Raw genomic sequence first — 14,391 nt, 5'->3', positions numbered from 1 at the left:
CTTGTGTTGTGGTTTTATGTTGTTGTACTGTGATTTTGTTGGTGTGTTATGCTTTATGTTGTATTGTGGCTTTATGTTGTGTTGTGCATTTGTGTGGTTTTGTTGTTATATTGTTGGTGTGCTATGGCTTTATGTTGTATTGTGGCTGTATGTTATTGTGTTGTGGCTTTATGTTGTGTTGGGCTTTTCTTGTTGTATTGTGATTTTGTTGGTGTGCTATGGCTTAATGTTGTATTGTAGCTCTATGTTATTGTGTTGTGGCTTTATGTTGTGTTGTGCTTTTCTTGTTGTACTTTGTGTTATGTTGTTTTTTGTTGTGTTGTGGTGTAACTTTGGGTTGTGATTTATGTTGTGTTGTAGTTTAATGTTGTGTTTACGATTTTATCTTGTGTTGTGGCTCTATGTGTTTGTGCTGTTGCGTAAAGTTGTGTTGTGGCTTAAAATGGTTGTGTTGTAGTTCAGCTGTGTTGTGTAAAGTTGTTTATATTTTAATTCTGTTGTGTAAAGTTGTTTTGTTTACATTATGTAGTGTTGTGGCTTTTTGTTTGTGTTGTGGCTTCTATTGTATTGTGATTATGTTGTCTTATGACTTTTATGTAGTTGTGTTGTTTTTGTGTTGTGGCTTAAAACGGTTGTGTTGTAGTTGAATTGCGTTGTGTTGTGACTTAGTTGTGTTGTGGTTTTATGTTGAGTTGCATTTATGGTTTTATGTTGTTGCTCTATGTGGTTGTGTTGTCACGTAGTTGTGTTGTAACTTTGTGTAGCTCCTTGTTTTGTGTGGTAAAGTTATGCTATAGGTAGCATGTACAACTCAAGAATTGGCAAAAAAAAATGATAGCATGTCGGAAGTCACAGAATTTACCTGCAACATGAGCTAAAAAAGTTAGCGTGCTAGCAACTGATAGTGAAGTGAATTATATTTATATAGCGCTTTTCTCTAGTGACTCAAAGCGCTTTACATAGTGAAACCCAATATCTAAGTTACATTTAAACCAGTGTGGGTGGCACTGGGAGCAGGTGGGTAAAGTGTCTTGCCCGAGGACACAACGGCAGTGACTAGGATGGCGGAAGCGGGGGTCGAACCTGGAACCCTCAAGTTGCTGGCACGGCCACTCTACCAACCGAGCTATACCGCCCCATGATTAGATGTTGAATACAGAATAAGTGTTACGGAAATGTGGCAACTCTGTAATTGTGTAACGTGGGTTTTGAAGTGTGTGTGGGGAGAATATAGAGACTTAAAATGCATATAATATTCATATAAATGATGAAATAGTAGACTTACTTTGCTGTATATGTCCTTTTTACAACTCCATGTGATTTATTTTTAACACCTTTATATTTGGACTTTTTTTATGGAGGTGTCATGTGGGCGGAGGATTCTAGCAATAAGTGTTGAACATGTCATCCTGTAGAAATGAGAAATACAGGACACATTTAGAGATATTCAATCATTCTTATTCATATTTTCAACACAGATCTGAAGATAAAGGATAAGCGGACATGACAAAATATATGAAATGGACTCTAGGGGGAGGAGTCAGCTCTTGGTTTTGATGTATCATGACAAGACATGTTGGGGTTAGAGGTAAAGACCCTCGGGTGTGCCTTCCTGCTTCTTGTACAAGACGTTCTCCTTGGACTTCTTGAAGTCCTCGTTGGTGACTTTCATGCGGCGTTCTCGCAAAGCCATGAGGCCTGCTTCTGTGCAGATGGCCTGCAGGGGGCGACAGGACGGGGAAACACAGGCAGCTTTGTGAGAAATGAGTTGAGGTAAGGAGAGGAAATGTACTGCTCATGGCCACTGGAGGGCAGCACACTGACTCTGAAGAGCAGAGAACTGACTCTGAAGAGCAGAGAACAGTTAAACCCTCCATCCATCCATTTTCTACCACTTATTCCCTGGGTGCCGTGGGGTGCTGGAGCCTATCTCAGCTGCATTCGGGCGGACGGCGGGGTACACCCTGGACAAGTTTCCACCTCATCACAGGGCCAACACAGATAGACAACATTCACACACTAGGGCCAATTTAGTGTTGCCTATCCCCAGGTGCATGTCTTTGGAGGTGGGAGGAAGCCCACGCAGTCACGGGGAGAACATGCAAACTCCACACAGAAAGATCCCGAGCCCGGGATTGAACACAGGACTACTCAAGACCTTTGTATTGTGAGGCACATGCACTAACCCCTGCTCCACCGTACTGCCTCCAACAGTTACACCAAAAGTTACCATTGAACCATTTTTGTCGTCTATTGCAGTTTAAATACACCGAGAAGGACTTTTAGGTTTTATAAGCTGCTATGTTTTTTTCAACGCTTTGAATCTTGCGGCTTATGAAACGATGCAGCTATTTTATGTATTTTTCTTTGCTGATGACCATAAAAACAAAACAAAAACATGTTCTGCAGTGTCCTTCCATTTAGTGCTTTCAACTGGAAATAGAAGTGCTGTTGTTCTATCCTCTAGCCGTCCATAGCGGTTCTACTCATATGTCTTCATTCGTCAATCCAAGCAACGTCTGTGGCACAATATAACAAACAATTCTTACTTACTAAATCGTCCCATGTGTGATGTCTGTAGGAGTGTTTTCATGCATGTTTGAACGTGCTATCATATAACTAACAATATGCTAACGTTTACAAGTGTTTGTTAGTATTGTTCTGTGTCCTGTAATGTCCCGTCTTGTAATTGTCCTGTATTATGTATTTTACAATGTACTGCTTTTATATTTCCTGTATTTTATATTATTACTTTGAACTGATTTATATTTTAATTTTTTTATCCTCTAAAGCGGTGGTTCTCAACCTTTTTTCAGTGATGTACCCCCTAATCAGAGCAAAGCATTTTTGGTTGAAAAAAAGAGATAAAGAAGTAAAATACCCTATGTCATCAGTTTCTGATTTATTAAATTGTACAACAGTGCAAAATATTGCTCATTTGTAGTGGTCTTTCTTGAACTATTTGGGAAAAAAATAGGTTTTTATTTATATTTATAAAGTATTTTTGAATTGTTGCTATTTTTAGAATATTTAAAAAAAATCTCACGTACCCCTTGGCATACCTTCAAGTACCCCCATTTGAGAACCACTGCTCTAAAGCGTCTTTGAGTACCGGTACTCTGAAAAGCGCTATACCAAATAAAATGTATTATTATTATTATTGGTATTACTGTGTAAATAACTAATTTCACAACGTATATATTCTGCGGCATATAGTCCGGTGCAGTTAATATATGGAAAAAACAGTTTTGTTTTTTTTAATTCGGTGGCTGCGGCTTATATACCGGTGCGCTCTTTAGTCCAGAAAATAGGGTAAATGAAGTTATTGTTCCACAGGAAGTGAGGTAAAGTGTCTTCTATTGGTTCTAGTGAAGTGTCAAAAGTTCATAGCATTACTTAAAATAATACTGCTCACTTTTTACGGACACTAAATACAACGTCTATTATTGTTCTTCTGGCTCCATGTACTTGTTACTTCAGTATTTAAATATGCTTCCCTTCTTTGATTTTTTTATTCACCATAAAGCATTCCTAATGATAAGCCAAATGGGGAGTTACGGGCGTCACTTCCGGTTTGGGTGATGTAAGGACCCCCCTTTTAGGACGGGAGAGTCCACCCAGATCTTTTTAGTTCTAAGGCGGTCTAAAATGATGTGACTAAAATTGAAGTTTAACAATGTATTCTACAAAACAGGAGTACCGTATTTTTCGGACTATAAGTCGCAGTTTTTTTCATAGTTTGGCCGGGTGTGCGACTTATACTCAGGAGCGACTTATGTGTGAAATTATTAACACATTAGCGTAAAATATCAAATAATATTATTTAGCTCATTCACGTAAGAGACTAGACGTATAAGATTTCATGGGATTTAGTGATTAGGAGTGACAGATTGTTTGGTAAACGTATAGCATGTTCTATATGTTATAGTTCTTTGAATGACTCTTACCATAATATGTTACATTAACATACCAGGCACGTTCTCAGTTGGTTGTTTATGCCTCATATAACGTACACTTATTCAGCCTGTTGTTCACTATTCTTTATTTATTTTAAATAAATTATTCTCTGGCTTTTAACACTCCGTGAGTTGTGTGGTCCTCTGTTGTCCTCTGTGTTTTTAAAATTTTGATTTCTATTTACTGTTTTAATTGGTTTTACCCTTTTGAAATTGTTTTTAATCATATTTATTTTATATTGTCTTTGTGTTTAATATTGTTGTGCAGCACTTTGGAAACATTTTGTTGTTTAAATGTGCTATATACATAAAGTGGATTGGATTGGATTAAATTGCCTTTCAAATTTCTATTCTTGGTGTTGGGTTTTATCAAATAACTTTACCCCTAAAATGCGACTTATACTCCAGTGCGACTTATAAATGTTTATTTATTTCCTTCTTTATTATGCATTTTCCTCCGGAGCGACTTATAGTCCGAAAAATACGGTAAGTACAAACCATTGTGATACCAACGCTGGAGAGAGAGAACCCGATCAATCTTAAAAATGGTCACCCAGCTCTCATGCTTTGGTCCACCTAGTTTGCTGCGGATATTGAAACCGAAAGTCAACTTGGTGCGTGTATCTCTTCCTCTTTGCTGGTACATCATGACACTGTTAAACTCCAGGAAATCATATTTTAACTTTCCTGAGGGAACTCTCCTGAAGGAATCAATAAAGTACTATCAATATATGTGTGTGGGTACATAGGAATCAATAAAGTACTATCTATATATGTGTGTGGGTACATAGGAATCAATAAAGTACTATCTATATATGTGTGTGGGTACATAGGAATCAATAAAGTGCTATCTATATATGTGTGTGGGTACATAGGAATCAATAAAGTACTATCTATATATGTGTGTGGGTACATAGGAATCAATAAAGTACTATCTATATATGTGTGTGGGTACACAGGAATCAATAAAGTGCTATCTATATATGTGTGTGGGTACATAGGAATCAATAAAGTACTATCTATATATGTGTGTGGGTACATAGGAATCAATAAAGTACTATCTATATATGTGTGTGGGTACATAGGAATCAATAAAGTACTATCTATATATGTGTGTGGGTACATAGGAATCAAAGTACTATCTATATATGTGTGTGGGTACATAGGAATCAATAAAGTATTATCTATATATGTGTGTGGGTACATAGGAATCAATAAAGTGATATCTATATATGTATGTGGGTACATAGGAATCAATAAAGTACTATCTATATATGTGTGTGGGTACATAGGAATCAATAAAGTACTATCTATATATGTGTGTGGGTACATAGGAATCAATAAAGTACTATCTATATATGTGTGTGGGTACATAGGAATCAATAAAGTACTATCTATATATGTGTGTGGGTACATAGGAATCAATAAAGTACTATCTATATATGTGTGTGGGTACATAGGAATCAATAAAGTGCTATCTATATATGTGTGTGGGTACATAGGAATCAATAAAGTGCTATCTATATATGTGTGTGGGTACATAGGAATCAATAAAGTACTATCTATATATGTGTGTGGGTACATAGGAATCAATGAAGTACTATCTATATATGTGTGTGGGTACATAGGAATCAATAAAGTACTATCTATATGTGTGTGTGGGTACATAGGAATCAATAAAGTACTATCTATATATGTGTGTGGGTACATAGGAATCAATAAAGTACTATCTATATATGTGTGTGGGTACATAGGAATCAATAAAGTGCTATCTATATATGTGTGTGGGTACATAGGAATCAATAAAGTGCTATCTATATATGTGTGTGGGTACATAGGAATCAATAAAGTACTATCTATATATGTGTGTGGGTACATAGGAATCAATGAAGTACTATCTATATATGTGTGTGGGTACATAGGAATCAATAAAGTACTATCTATATATGTGTGTGGGTACATAGGAATCAATAAAGTACTATCTATATGTGTGTGTGGGTACATAGGAATCAATAAAGTACTATCTATATATGTGTGTGGGTACATAGGAATCAATAAAGTACTATCTATATATGTGTGTGGGTACATAGGAATCAATAAAGTACTATCTATATATGTGTGTGGGTACATAGGAATCAATAAAGTACTATCTATATATGTGTGTGGGTACATAGGAATCAATAAAGTGCTATCTATATATGTGTGTGGGTACATAGGAATCAATAAAGTGCTATCTATATATGTGTGTGGGTACATAGGAATCAATAAAGTACTATCTATATATGTGTGTGGGTACATAGGAATCAATAAAGTACTATCTATATATGTGTGTGGGTACATAGGAATCAATAAAGTACTATCTATATATGTGTGTGGGTACATAGGAATCAATAAAGTGCTATCTATATATGTGTGTGGGTACATAGGAATCAATAAAGTGCTATCTATATATGTGTGTGGGTACATAGGAATCAATAAAGTACTATCTATATATGTGTGTGGGTACATAGGAATCAATAAAGTACTATCTATATATGTGTGTGGGTACATAGGAATCAATAAAGTACCATCTATATATGTGTGTGGGTACATAGGAATCAATAAAGTACCATCTATATATGCGTGTGGGTACATAGGAATCAATAAAGTGCTATCTATATATGTGTGTGGGTACATAGGAATCAATGAAGTACTATCTATATATGTGTGTGGGTACATAGGAATCAATAAAGTGCTATCTATATATGCGTGTGGGTACATAGGAATCAATAAAGTGCTATCTATATATGTGTGTGGGTACATAGGAATCAATAAAGTACTATCTATATATGTGTGTGGGTATATAGGAATCAATGAAGTACTATCTATATATGTGTGTGGGTACATAGGAATCAATAAAGTACTATCTATATATGTGTGTGGGTACATAGGAATCAATGAAGTACTATCTATATATGCGTGTGGGTACATAGGAATCAATAAAGTGCTATCTATATATGTGTGTGGGTACATAGGAATCAATAAAGTACTATCTATATATGTGTGTGGGTACATAGGAATCAATGAAGTACTATCTATATATGTGTGTGGGTACATAGGAATCAATAAAGTACTATCTATATGTGTGTGTGGGTACATAGGAATCAATAAAGTACTATCTATATATGTGTGTGGGTACATAGGAATCAATAAAGTACTATCTATATATGCGTGTGGGTACATAGGAATCAATAAAGTGCTATCTATATATGTGTGTGGGTACATAGGAATCAATGAAGTACTATCTATATATGTGTGTGGGTACATAGGAATCAATGAAGTACTATCTATATATGTGTGTGGGTACATAGGAATCAATAAAGTACTATCTATATATGTGTGTGGGTACATAGGAATCAATGAAGTACTATCTATATATGCGTGTGGGTACATAGGAATCAATAAAGTACTATCTATATATGTGTGTGGGTACATAGGAATCAATAAAGTACTATCTATATATGTGTGTGGGTACATAGGAATCAATGAAGTACTATCTATATATGTGTGTGGGTACATAGGAATCAATAAAGTGCTATCTATATATGTGTGTGGGTACATAGGAATCAATAAAGTACTATCTATATATGTGTGTGGGTACATAGGAATCAATGAAGTACTATCTATATATGTGTGTGGGTACATAGGAATCAATAAAGTACTATCTATATGTGTGTGTGGGTACATAGGAATCAATAAAGTACTATCTATATATGTGTGTGGGTACATAGGAATCAATAAAGTACTATCTATATATGTGTGTGGGTACATAGGAATCAATAAAGTGCTATCTATATACCGTATGTGTGTGGGTACATAGGAATCAATAAAGTACTATCTATATATGTGTGTGGGTACATAGGAATCAATAAAGTGCTATCTATATATGTGTGTGTGGGTACATAGGAATCAATAAAGTACTATCTATATATGTGTGTGGGTACATAGGAATCAATAAAGTGCTATCTATATATGTGTGTGGGTACATAGGAATCAATAAAGTATTATCTATATATGTGTGTGGGTACATAGGAATCAATAAAGTACTATCTATATGTGTGTGTGGGTACATAGGAATCAATAAAGTACTATCTATATATGTGTGTGGGTACATAGGAATCAATAAAGTACTATCTATATATGTGTGTGGGTACATAGGAATCAATAAAGTACCGTACTATCTATATATGTGTGTGGGTACATAGGAATCAATAAAGTACTATCTATATATGTGTGTGGGTACATAGGAATCAATAAAGTGCTATCTATATATGTGTGTGGGTACATAGGAATCAATAAAGTACTATCTATATATGTGTGTGGGTACATAGGAATCAATAAAGTACTATCTATATATGTGTGTGGGTACATAGGAATCAATAAAGTGCTATCTATATATGTGTGTGGGTACATAGGAATCAATAAAGTACTATCTATATATGTGTGTGGGTACATAGGAATCAATAAAGTACTATCTATATATGTGTGTGGGTACATAGGAATCAATAAAGTACTATCTATATATGTGTGTGGGTACATAGGAATCAATAAAGTGCTATCTATATATGTGTGTGGGTACATAGGAATCAATAAAGTGCTATCTATATATGTGTGTGGGTACATAGGAATCAATAAAGTACTATCTATATATGTGTGTGGGTACATAGGAATCAATAAAGTACTATCTATATATGTGTGTGGGTACATAGGAATCAATAAAGTACCATCTATATATGTGTGTGGGTACATAGGAATCAATAAAGTACTATCTATATATGCGTGTGGGTACATAGGAATCAATAAAGTGCTATCTATATATGTGTGTGGGTACATAGGAATCAATGAAGTACTATCTATATATGTGTGTGGGTACATAGGAATCAATAAAGTGCTATCTATATATGCGTGTGGGTACATAGGAATCAATAAAGTGCTATCTATATATGTGTGTGGGTACATAGGAATCAATAAAGTGCTATCTATATATGTGTGTGGGTACATAGGAATCAATAAAGTACTATCTATATATGTGTGTGGGTACATAGGAATCAATAAAGTACTATCTATATATGTGTGTGGGTACATAGGAATCAATAAAGTACCATCTATATATGTGTGTGGGTACATAGGAATCAATAAAGTACCATCTATATATGCGTGTGGGTACATAGGAATCAATAAAGTGCTATCTATATATGTGTGTGGGTACATAGGAATCAATGAAGTACTATCTATATATGTGTGTGGGTACATAGGAATCAATAAAGTGCTATCTATATATGCGTGTGGGTACATAGGAATCAATAAAGTGCTATCTATATATGTGTGTGGGTACATAGGAATCAATAAAGTACTATCTATATATGTGTGTGGGTATATAGGAATCAATGAAGTACTATCTATATATGTGTGTGGGTACATAGGAATCAATAAAGTACTATCTATATATGTGTGTGGGTACATAGGAATCAATGAAGTACTATCTATATATGCGTGTGGGTACATAGGAATCAATAAAGTGCTATCTATATATGTGTGTGGGTACATAGGAATCAATAAAGTACTATCTATATATGTGTGTGGGTACATAGGAATCAATGAAGTACTATCTATATATGTGTGTGGGTACATAGGAATCAATAAAGTACTATCTATATGTGTGTGTGGGTACATAGGAATCAATAAAGTACTATCTATATATGTGTGTGGGTACATAGGAATCAATAAAGTACTATCTATATATGCGTGTGGGTACATAGGAATCAATAAAGTGCTATCTATATATGTGTGTGGGTACATAGGAATCAATGAAGTACTATCTATATATGTGTGTGGGTACATAGGAATCAATGAAGTACTATCTATATATGTGTGTGGGTACATAGGAATCAATAAAGTACTATCTATATATGTGTGTGGGTACATAGGAATCAATGAAGTACTATCTATATATGCGTGTGGGTACATAGGAATCAATAAAGTACTATCTATATATGTGTGTGGGTACATAGGAATCAATAAAGTACTATCTATATATGTGTGTGGGTACATAGGAATCAATGAAGTACTATCTATATATGTGTGTGGGTACATAGGAATCAATAAAGTGCTATCTATATATGTGTGTGGGTACATAGGAATCAATAAAGTACTATCTATATATGTGTGTGGGTACATAGGAATCAATGAAGTACTATCTATATATGTGTGTGGGTACATAGGAATCAATAAAGTACTATCTATATGTGTGTGTGGGTACATAGGAATCAATAAAGTACTATCTATATATGTGTGTGGGTACATAGGAATCAATAAAGTACTATCTATATATGTGTGTGGGTACATAGGAATCAATAAAGTGCTATCTATATACCGTATGTGTGTGGGTACATAGGAATCAATAAAGTACTATCTATATATGTGTGTGGGTACATAGGAATCAATAAAGTGCTATCTATATATGTGTGTGTGGGTACATAGGAATCAATAAAGTACTATCTATATATGTGTGTGGGTACATAGGAATCAATAAAGTGCTATCTATATATGTGTGTGGGTACATAGGAATCAATAAAGTATTATCTATATATGTGTGTGGGTACATAGGAATCAATAAAGTACTATCTATATGTGTGTGTGGGTACATAGGAATCAATAAAGTACTATCTATATATGTGTGTGGGTACATAGGAATCAATAAAGTACTATCTATATATGTGTGTGGGTACATAGGAATCAATAAAGTACCGTACTATCTATATATGTGTGTGGGTACATAGGAATCAATAAAGTACTATCTATATATGTGTGTGGGTACATAGGAATCAATAAAGTGCTATCTATATATGTGTGTGGGTACATAGGAATCAATAAAGTACTATCTATATATGTGTGTGGGTACATAGGAATCAATAAAGTACTATCTATATATGTGTGTGGGTACATAGGAATCAATAAAGTGCTATCTATATATGTGTGTGGGTACATAGGAATCAATAAAGTACTATCTATATATGTGTGTGGGTACATAGGAATCAATAAAGTACTATCTATATATGTGTGTGGGTACATAGGAATCAATAAAGTACTATCTATATATGTGTGTGGGTACATAGGAATCAATAAAGTGCTATCTATATATGTGTGTGGGTACATAGGAATCAATAAAGTGCTATCTATATATGTGTGTGGGTACATAGGAATCAATAAAGTACTATCTATATATGTGTGTGGGTACATAGGAATCAATAAAGTACTATCTATATATGTGTGTGGGTACATAGGAATCAATAAAGTACCATCTATATATGTGTGTGGGTACATAGGAATCAATAAAGTACTATCTATATATGCGTGTGGGTACATAGGAATCAATAAAGTGCTATCTATATATGTGTGTGGGTACATAGGAATCAATGAAGTACTATCTATATATGTGTGTGGGTACATAGGAATCAATAAAGTGCTATCTATATATGCGTGTGGGTACATAGGAATCAATAAAGTGCTATCTATATATGTGTGTGGGTACATAGGAATCAATAAAGTACTATCTATATATGTGTGTGGGTACATAGGAATCAATGAAGTACTATCTATATATGTGTGTGGGTACATAGGAATCAATAAAGTACTATCTATATATGTGTGTGGGTACATAGGAATCAATGAAGTACTATCTATATATGCGTGTGGGTACATAAGAATCAATAAAGTGCTATCTATATATGTGTGTGGGTACATAGGAATCAATAAAGTACTATCTATATATGTGTGTGGGTACATAGGAATCAATGAAGTACTATCTATATATGTGTGTGGGTACATAGGAATCAATAAAGTACTATCTATATGTGTGTGTGGGTACATAGGAATCAATAAAGTACTATCTATATATGTGTGTGGGTACATAGGAATCAATAAAGTACTATCTATATATGCGTGTGGGTACATAGGAATCAATAAAGTGCTATCTATATATGTGTGTGGGTACATAGGAATCAATGAAGTACTATCTATATATGTGTGTGGGTACATAGGAATCAATAAAGTGCTATCTATATATGCGTGTGGGTACATAGGAATCAATAAAGTGCTATCTATATATGTGTGTGGGTACATAGGAATCAATAAAGTACTATCTATATATGTGTGTGGGTACATAGGAATCAATGAAGTACTATCTATATATGTGTGTGGGTACATAGGAATCAATAAAGTACTATCTATATATGTGTGTGGGTACATAGGAATCAATGAAGTACTATCTATATATGCGTGTGGGTACATAGGAATCAATAAAGTGCTATCTATATATGTGTGTGGGTACATAGGAATCAATAAAGTACTATCTATATATGTGTGTGGGTACATAGGAATCAATGAAGTACTATCTATATATGTGTGTGGGTACATAGGAATCAATAAAGTACTATCTATATGTGTGTGTGGGTACATAGGAATCAATAAAGTACTATCTATATATGTGTGTGGGTACATAGGAATCAATAAAGTACTATCTATATATGTGTGTGGGTACATAGGAATCAATAAAGTGCTATCTATATACCGTATGTGTGTGGGTACATAGGAATCAATAAAGTACTATCTATATATGTGTGTGGGTACATAGGAATCAATAAAGTGCTATCTATATATGTGTGTGGGTACATAGGAATCAATGAAGTACTATCTATATATGTGTGTGGGTACATAGGAATCAATGAAGTACTATCTATATATGTGTGTGGGTACATAGGAATCAATAAAGTACTATCTATATATGTGTGTGGGTACATAGGAATCAATGAAGTACTATCTATATATGCGTGTGGGTACATAAGAATCAATAAAGTGCTATCTATATATGTGTGTGGGTACATAGGAATCAATAAAGTACTATCTATATATGTGTGTGGGTACATAGGAATCAATGAAGTACTATCTATATATGTGTGTGGGTACATAGGAATCAATAAAGTACTATCTATATGTGTGTGTGGGTACATAGGAATCAATAAAGTACTATCTATATATGTGTGTGGGTACATAGGAATCAATAAAGTACTATCTATATATGCGTGTGGGTACATAGGAATCAATAAAGTGCTATCTATATATGTGTGTGGGTACATAGGAATCAATGAAGTACTATCTATATATGTGTGTGGGTACATAGGAATCAATAAAGTGCTATCTATATATGCGTGTGGGTACATAGGAATCAATAAAGTGCTATCTATATATGTGTGTGGGTACATAGGAATCAATAAAGTACTATCTATATATGTGTGTGGGTACATAGGAATCAATGAAGTACTATCTATATATGTGTGTGGGTACATAGGAATCAATAAAGTACTATCTATATATGTGTGTGGGTACATAGGAATCAATGAAGTACTATCTATATATGCGTGTGGGTACATAAGAATCAATAAAGTGCTATCTATATATGTGTGTGGGTACATAGGAATCAATAAAGTACTATCTATATATGTGTGTGGGTACATAGGAATCAATGAAGTACTATCTATATATGTGTGTGGGTACATAGGAATCAATAAAGTACTATCTATATGTGTGTGTGGGTACATAGGAATCAATAAAGTACTATCTATATATGTGTGTGGGTACATAGGAATCAATAAAGTACTATCTATATATGTGTGTGGGTACATAGGAATCAATAAAGTGCTATCTATATACCGTATGTGTGTGGGTACATAGGAATCAATAAAGTACTATCTATATATGTGTGTGGGTACATAGGAATCAATAAAGTGCTATCTATATATGTGTGTGGGTACATAGGAATCAATAAAGTACTATCTATATATGTGTGTGGGTACATAGGAATCAATAAAGTGCTATCTATATATGTGTGTGGGTACATAGGAATCAATAAAGTATTATCTATATATGTGTGTGGGTACATAGGAATCAATAAAGTACTATCTATATGTGTGTGTGGGTACATAGGAATCAATAAAGTACTATCTATATATGTGTGTGGGTACATAGGAATCAATAAAGTACCGTACTATCTATATATGTGTGTGGGTACATAGGAATCAATAAAGTACTATCTATATATGTGTGTGGGTACATAGGAATCAATAAAGTGCTATCTATATATGTGTGTGGGTACATAGGAATCAATAAAGTACTATCTATATATGTGTGTGGGTACATAGGAATCAATAAAGTACTATCTATATATGTGTGTGGGTACATAGGAATCAATAAAGTACTATCTATATATGTGTGTGGGTACATAGGAATCAATAAAGTACTATCTATATATGTGTGTGGGTACATAGGAATCAATAAAGTACTATCTATATATGTGTGTGGGTACATAGGAATCAATAAAGTACTATCTATATATGTGTGT

General features: G+C 34.2%; 1 protein-coding gene across 1 annotated transcript in view; it reads right to left on the bottom strand.

The window, feature by feature from the left end:
• Positions 1-1,436: 1,436 nt before the first annotated feature.
• Positions 1,437-14,391, bottom strand: part of psmc1b (proteasome 26S subunit, ATPase 1b) — a 44,067-nt gene continuing 31,112 nt past the window's right edge. The window contains exon 11 of the mRNA XM_061987015.1: positions 1,437-1,717. Coding sequence (XP_061842999.1) covers positions 1,583-1,717 — 135 coding nt within the window. The 3' untranslated portion in view covers positions 1,437-1,582. The remainder of the gene's footprint in view (positions 1,718-14,391) is intronic.

Source organism: Nerophis lumbriciformis, linkage group LG26 (genome assembly GCF_033978685.3).
Source record: "Nerophis lumbriciformis linkage group LG26, RoL_Nlum_v2.1, whole genome shotgun sequence".
NCBI classification, from domain to species: Eukaryota; Metazoa; Chordata; class Actinopteri; order Syngnathiformes; family Syngnathidae; genus Nerophis; species Nerophis lumbriciformis.
The sequence above is the reverse complement of the archived record's forward strand: the minus strand, read 5'-3'. Positions and strand labels throughout refer to the sequence as shown.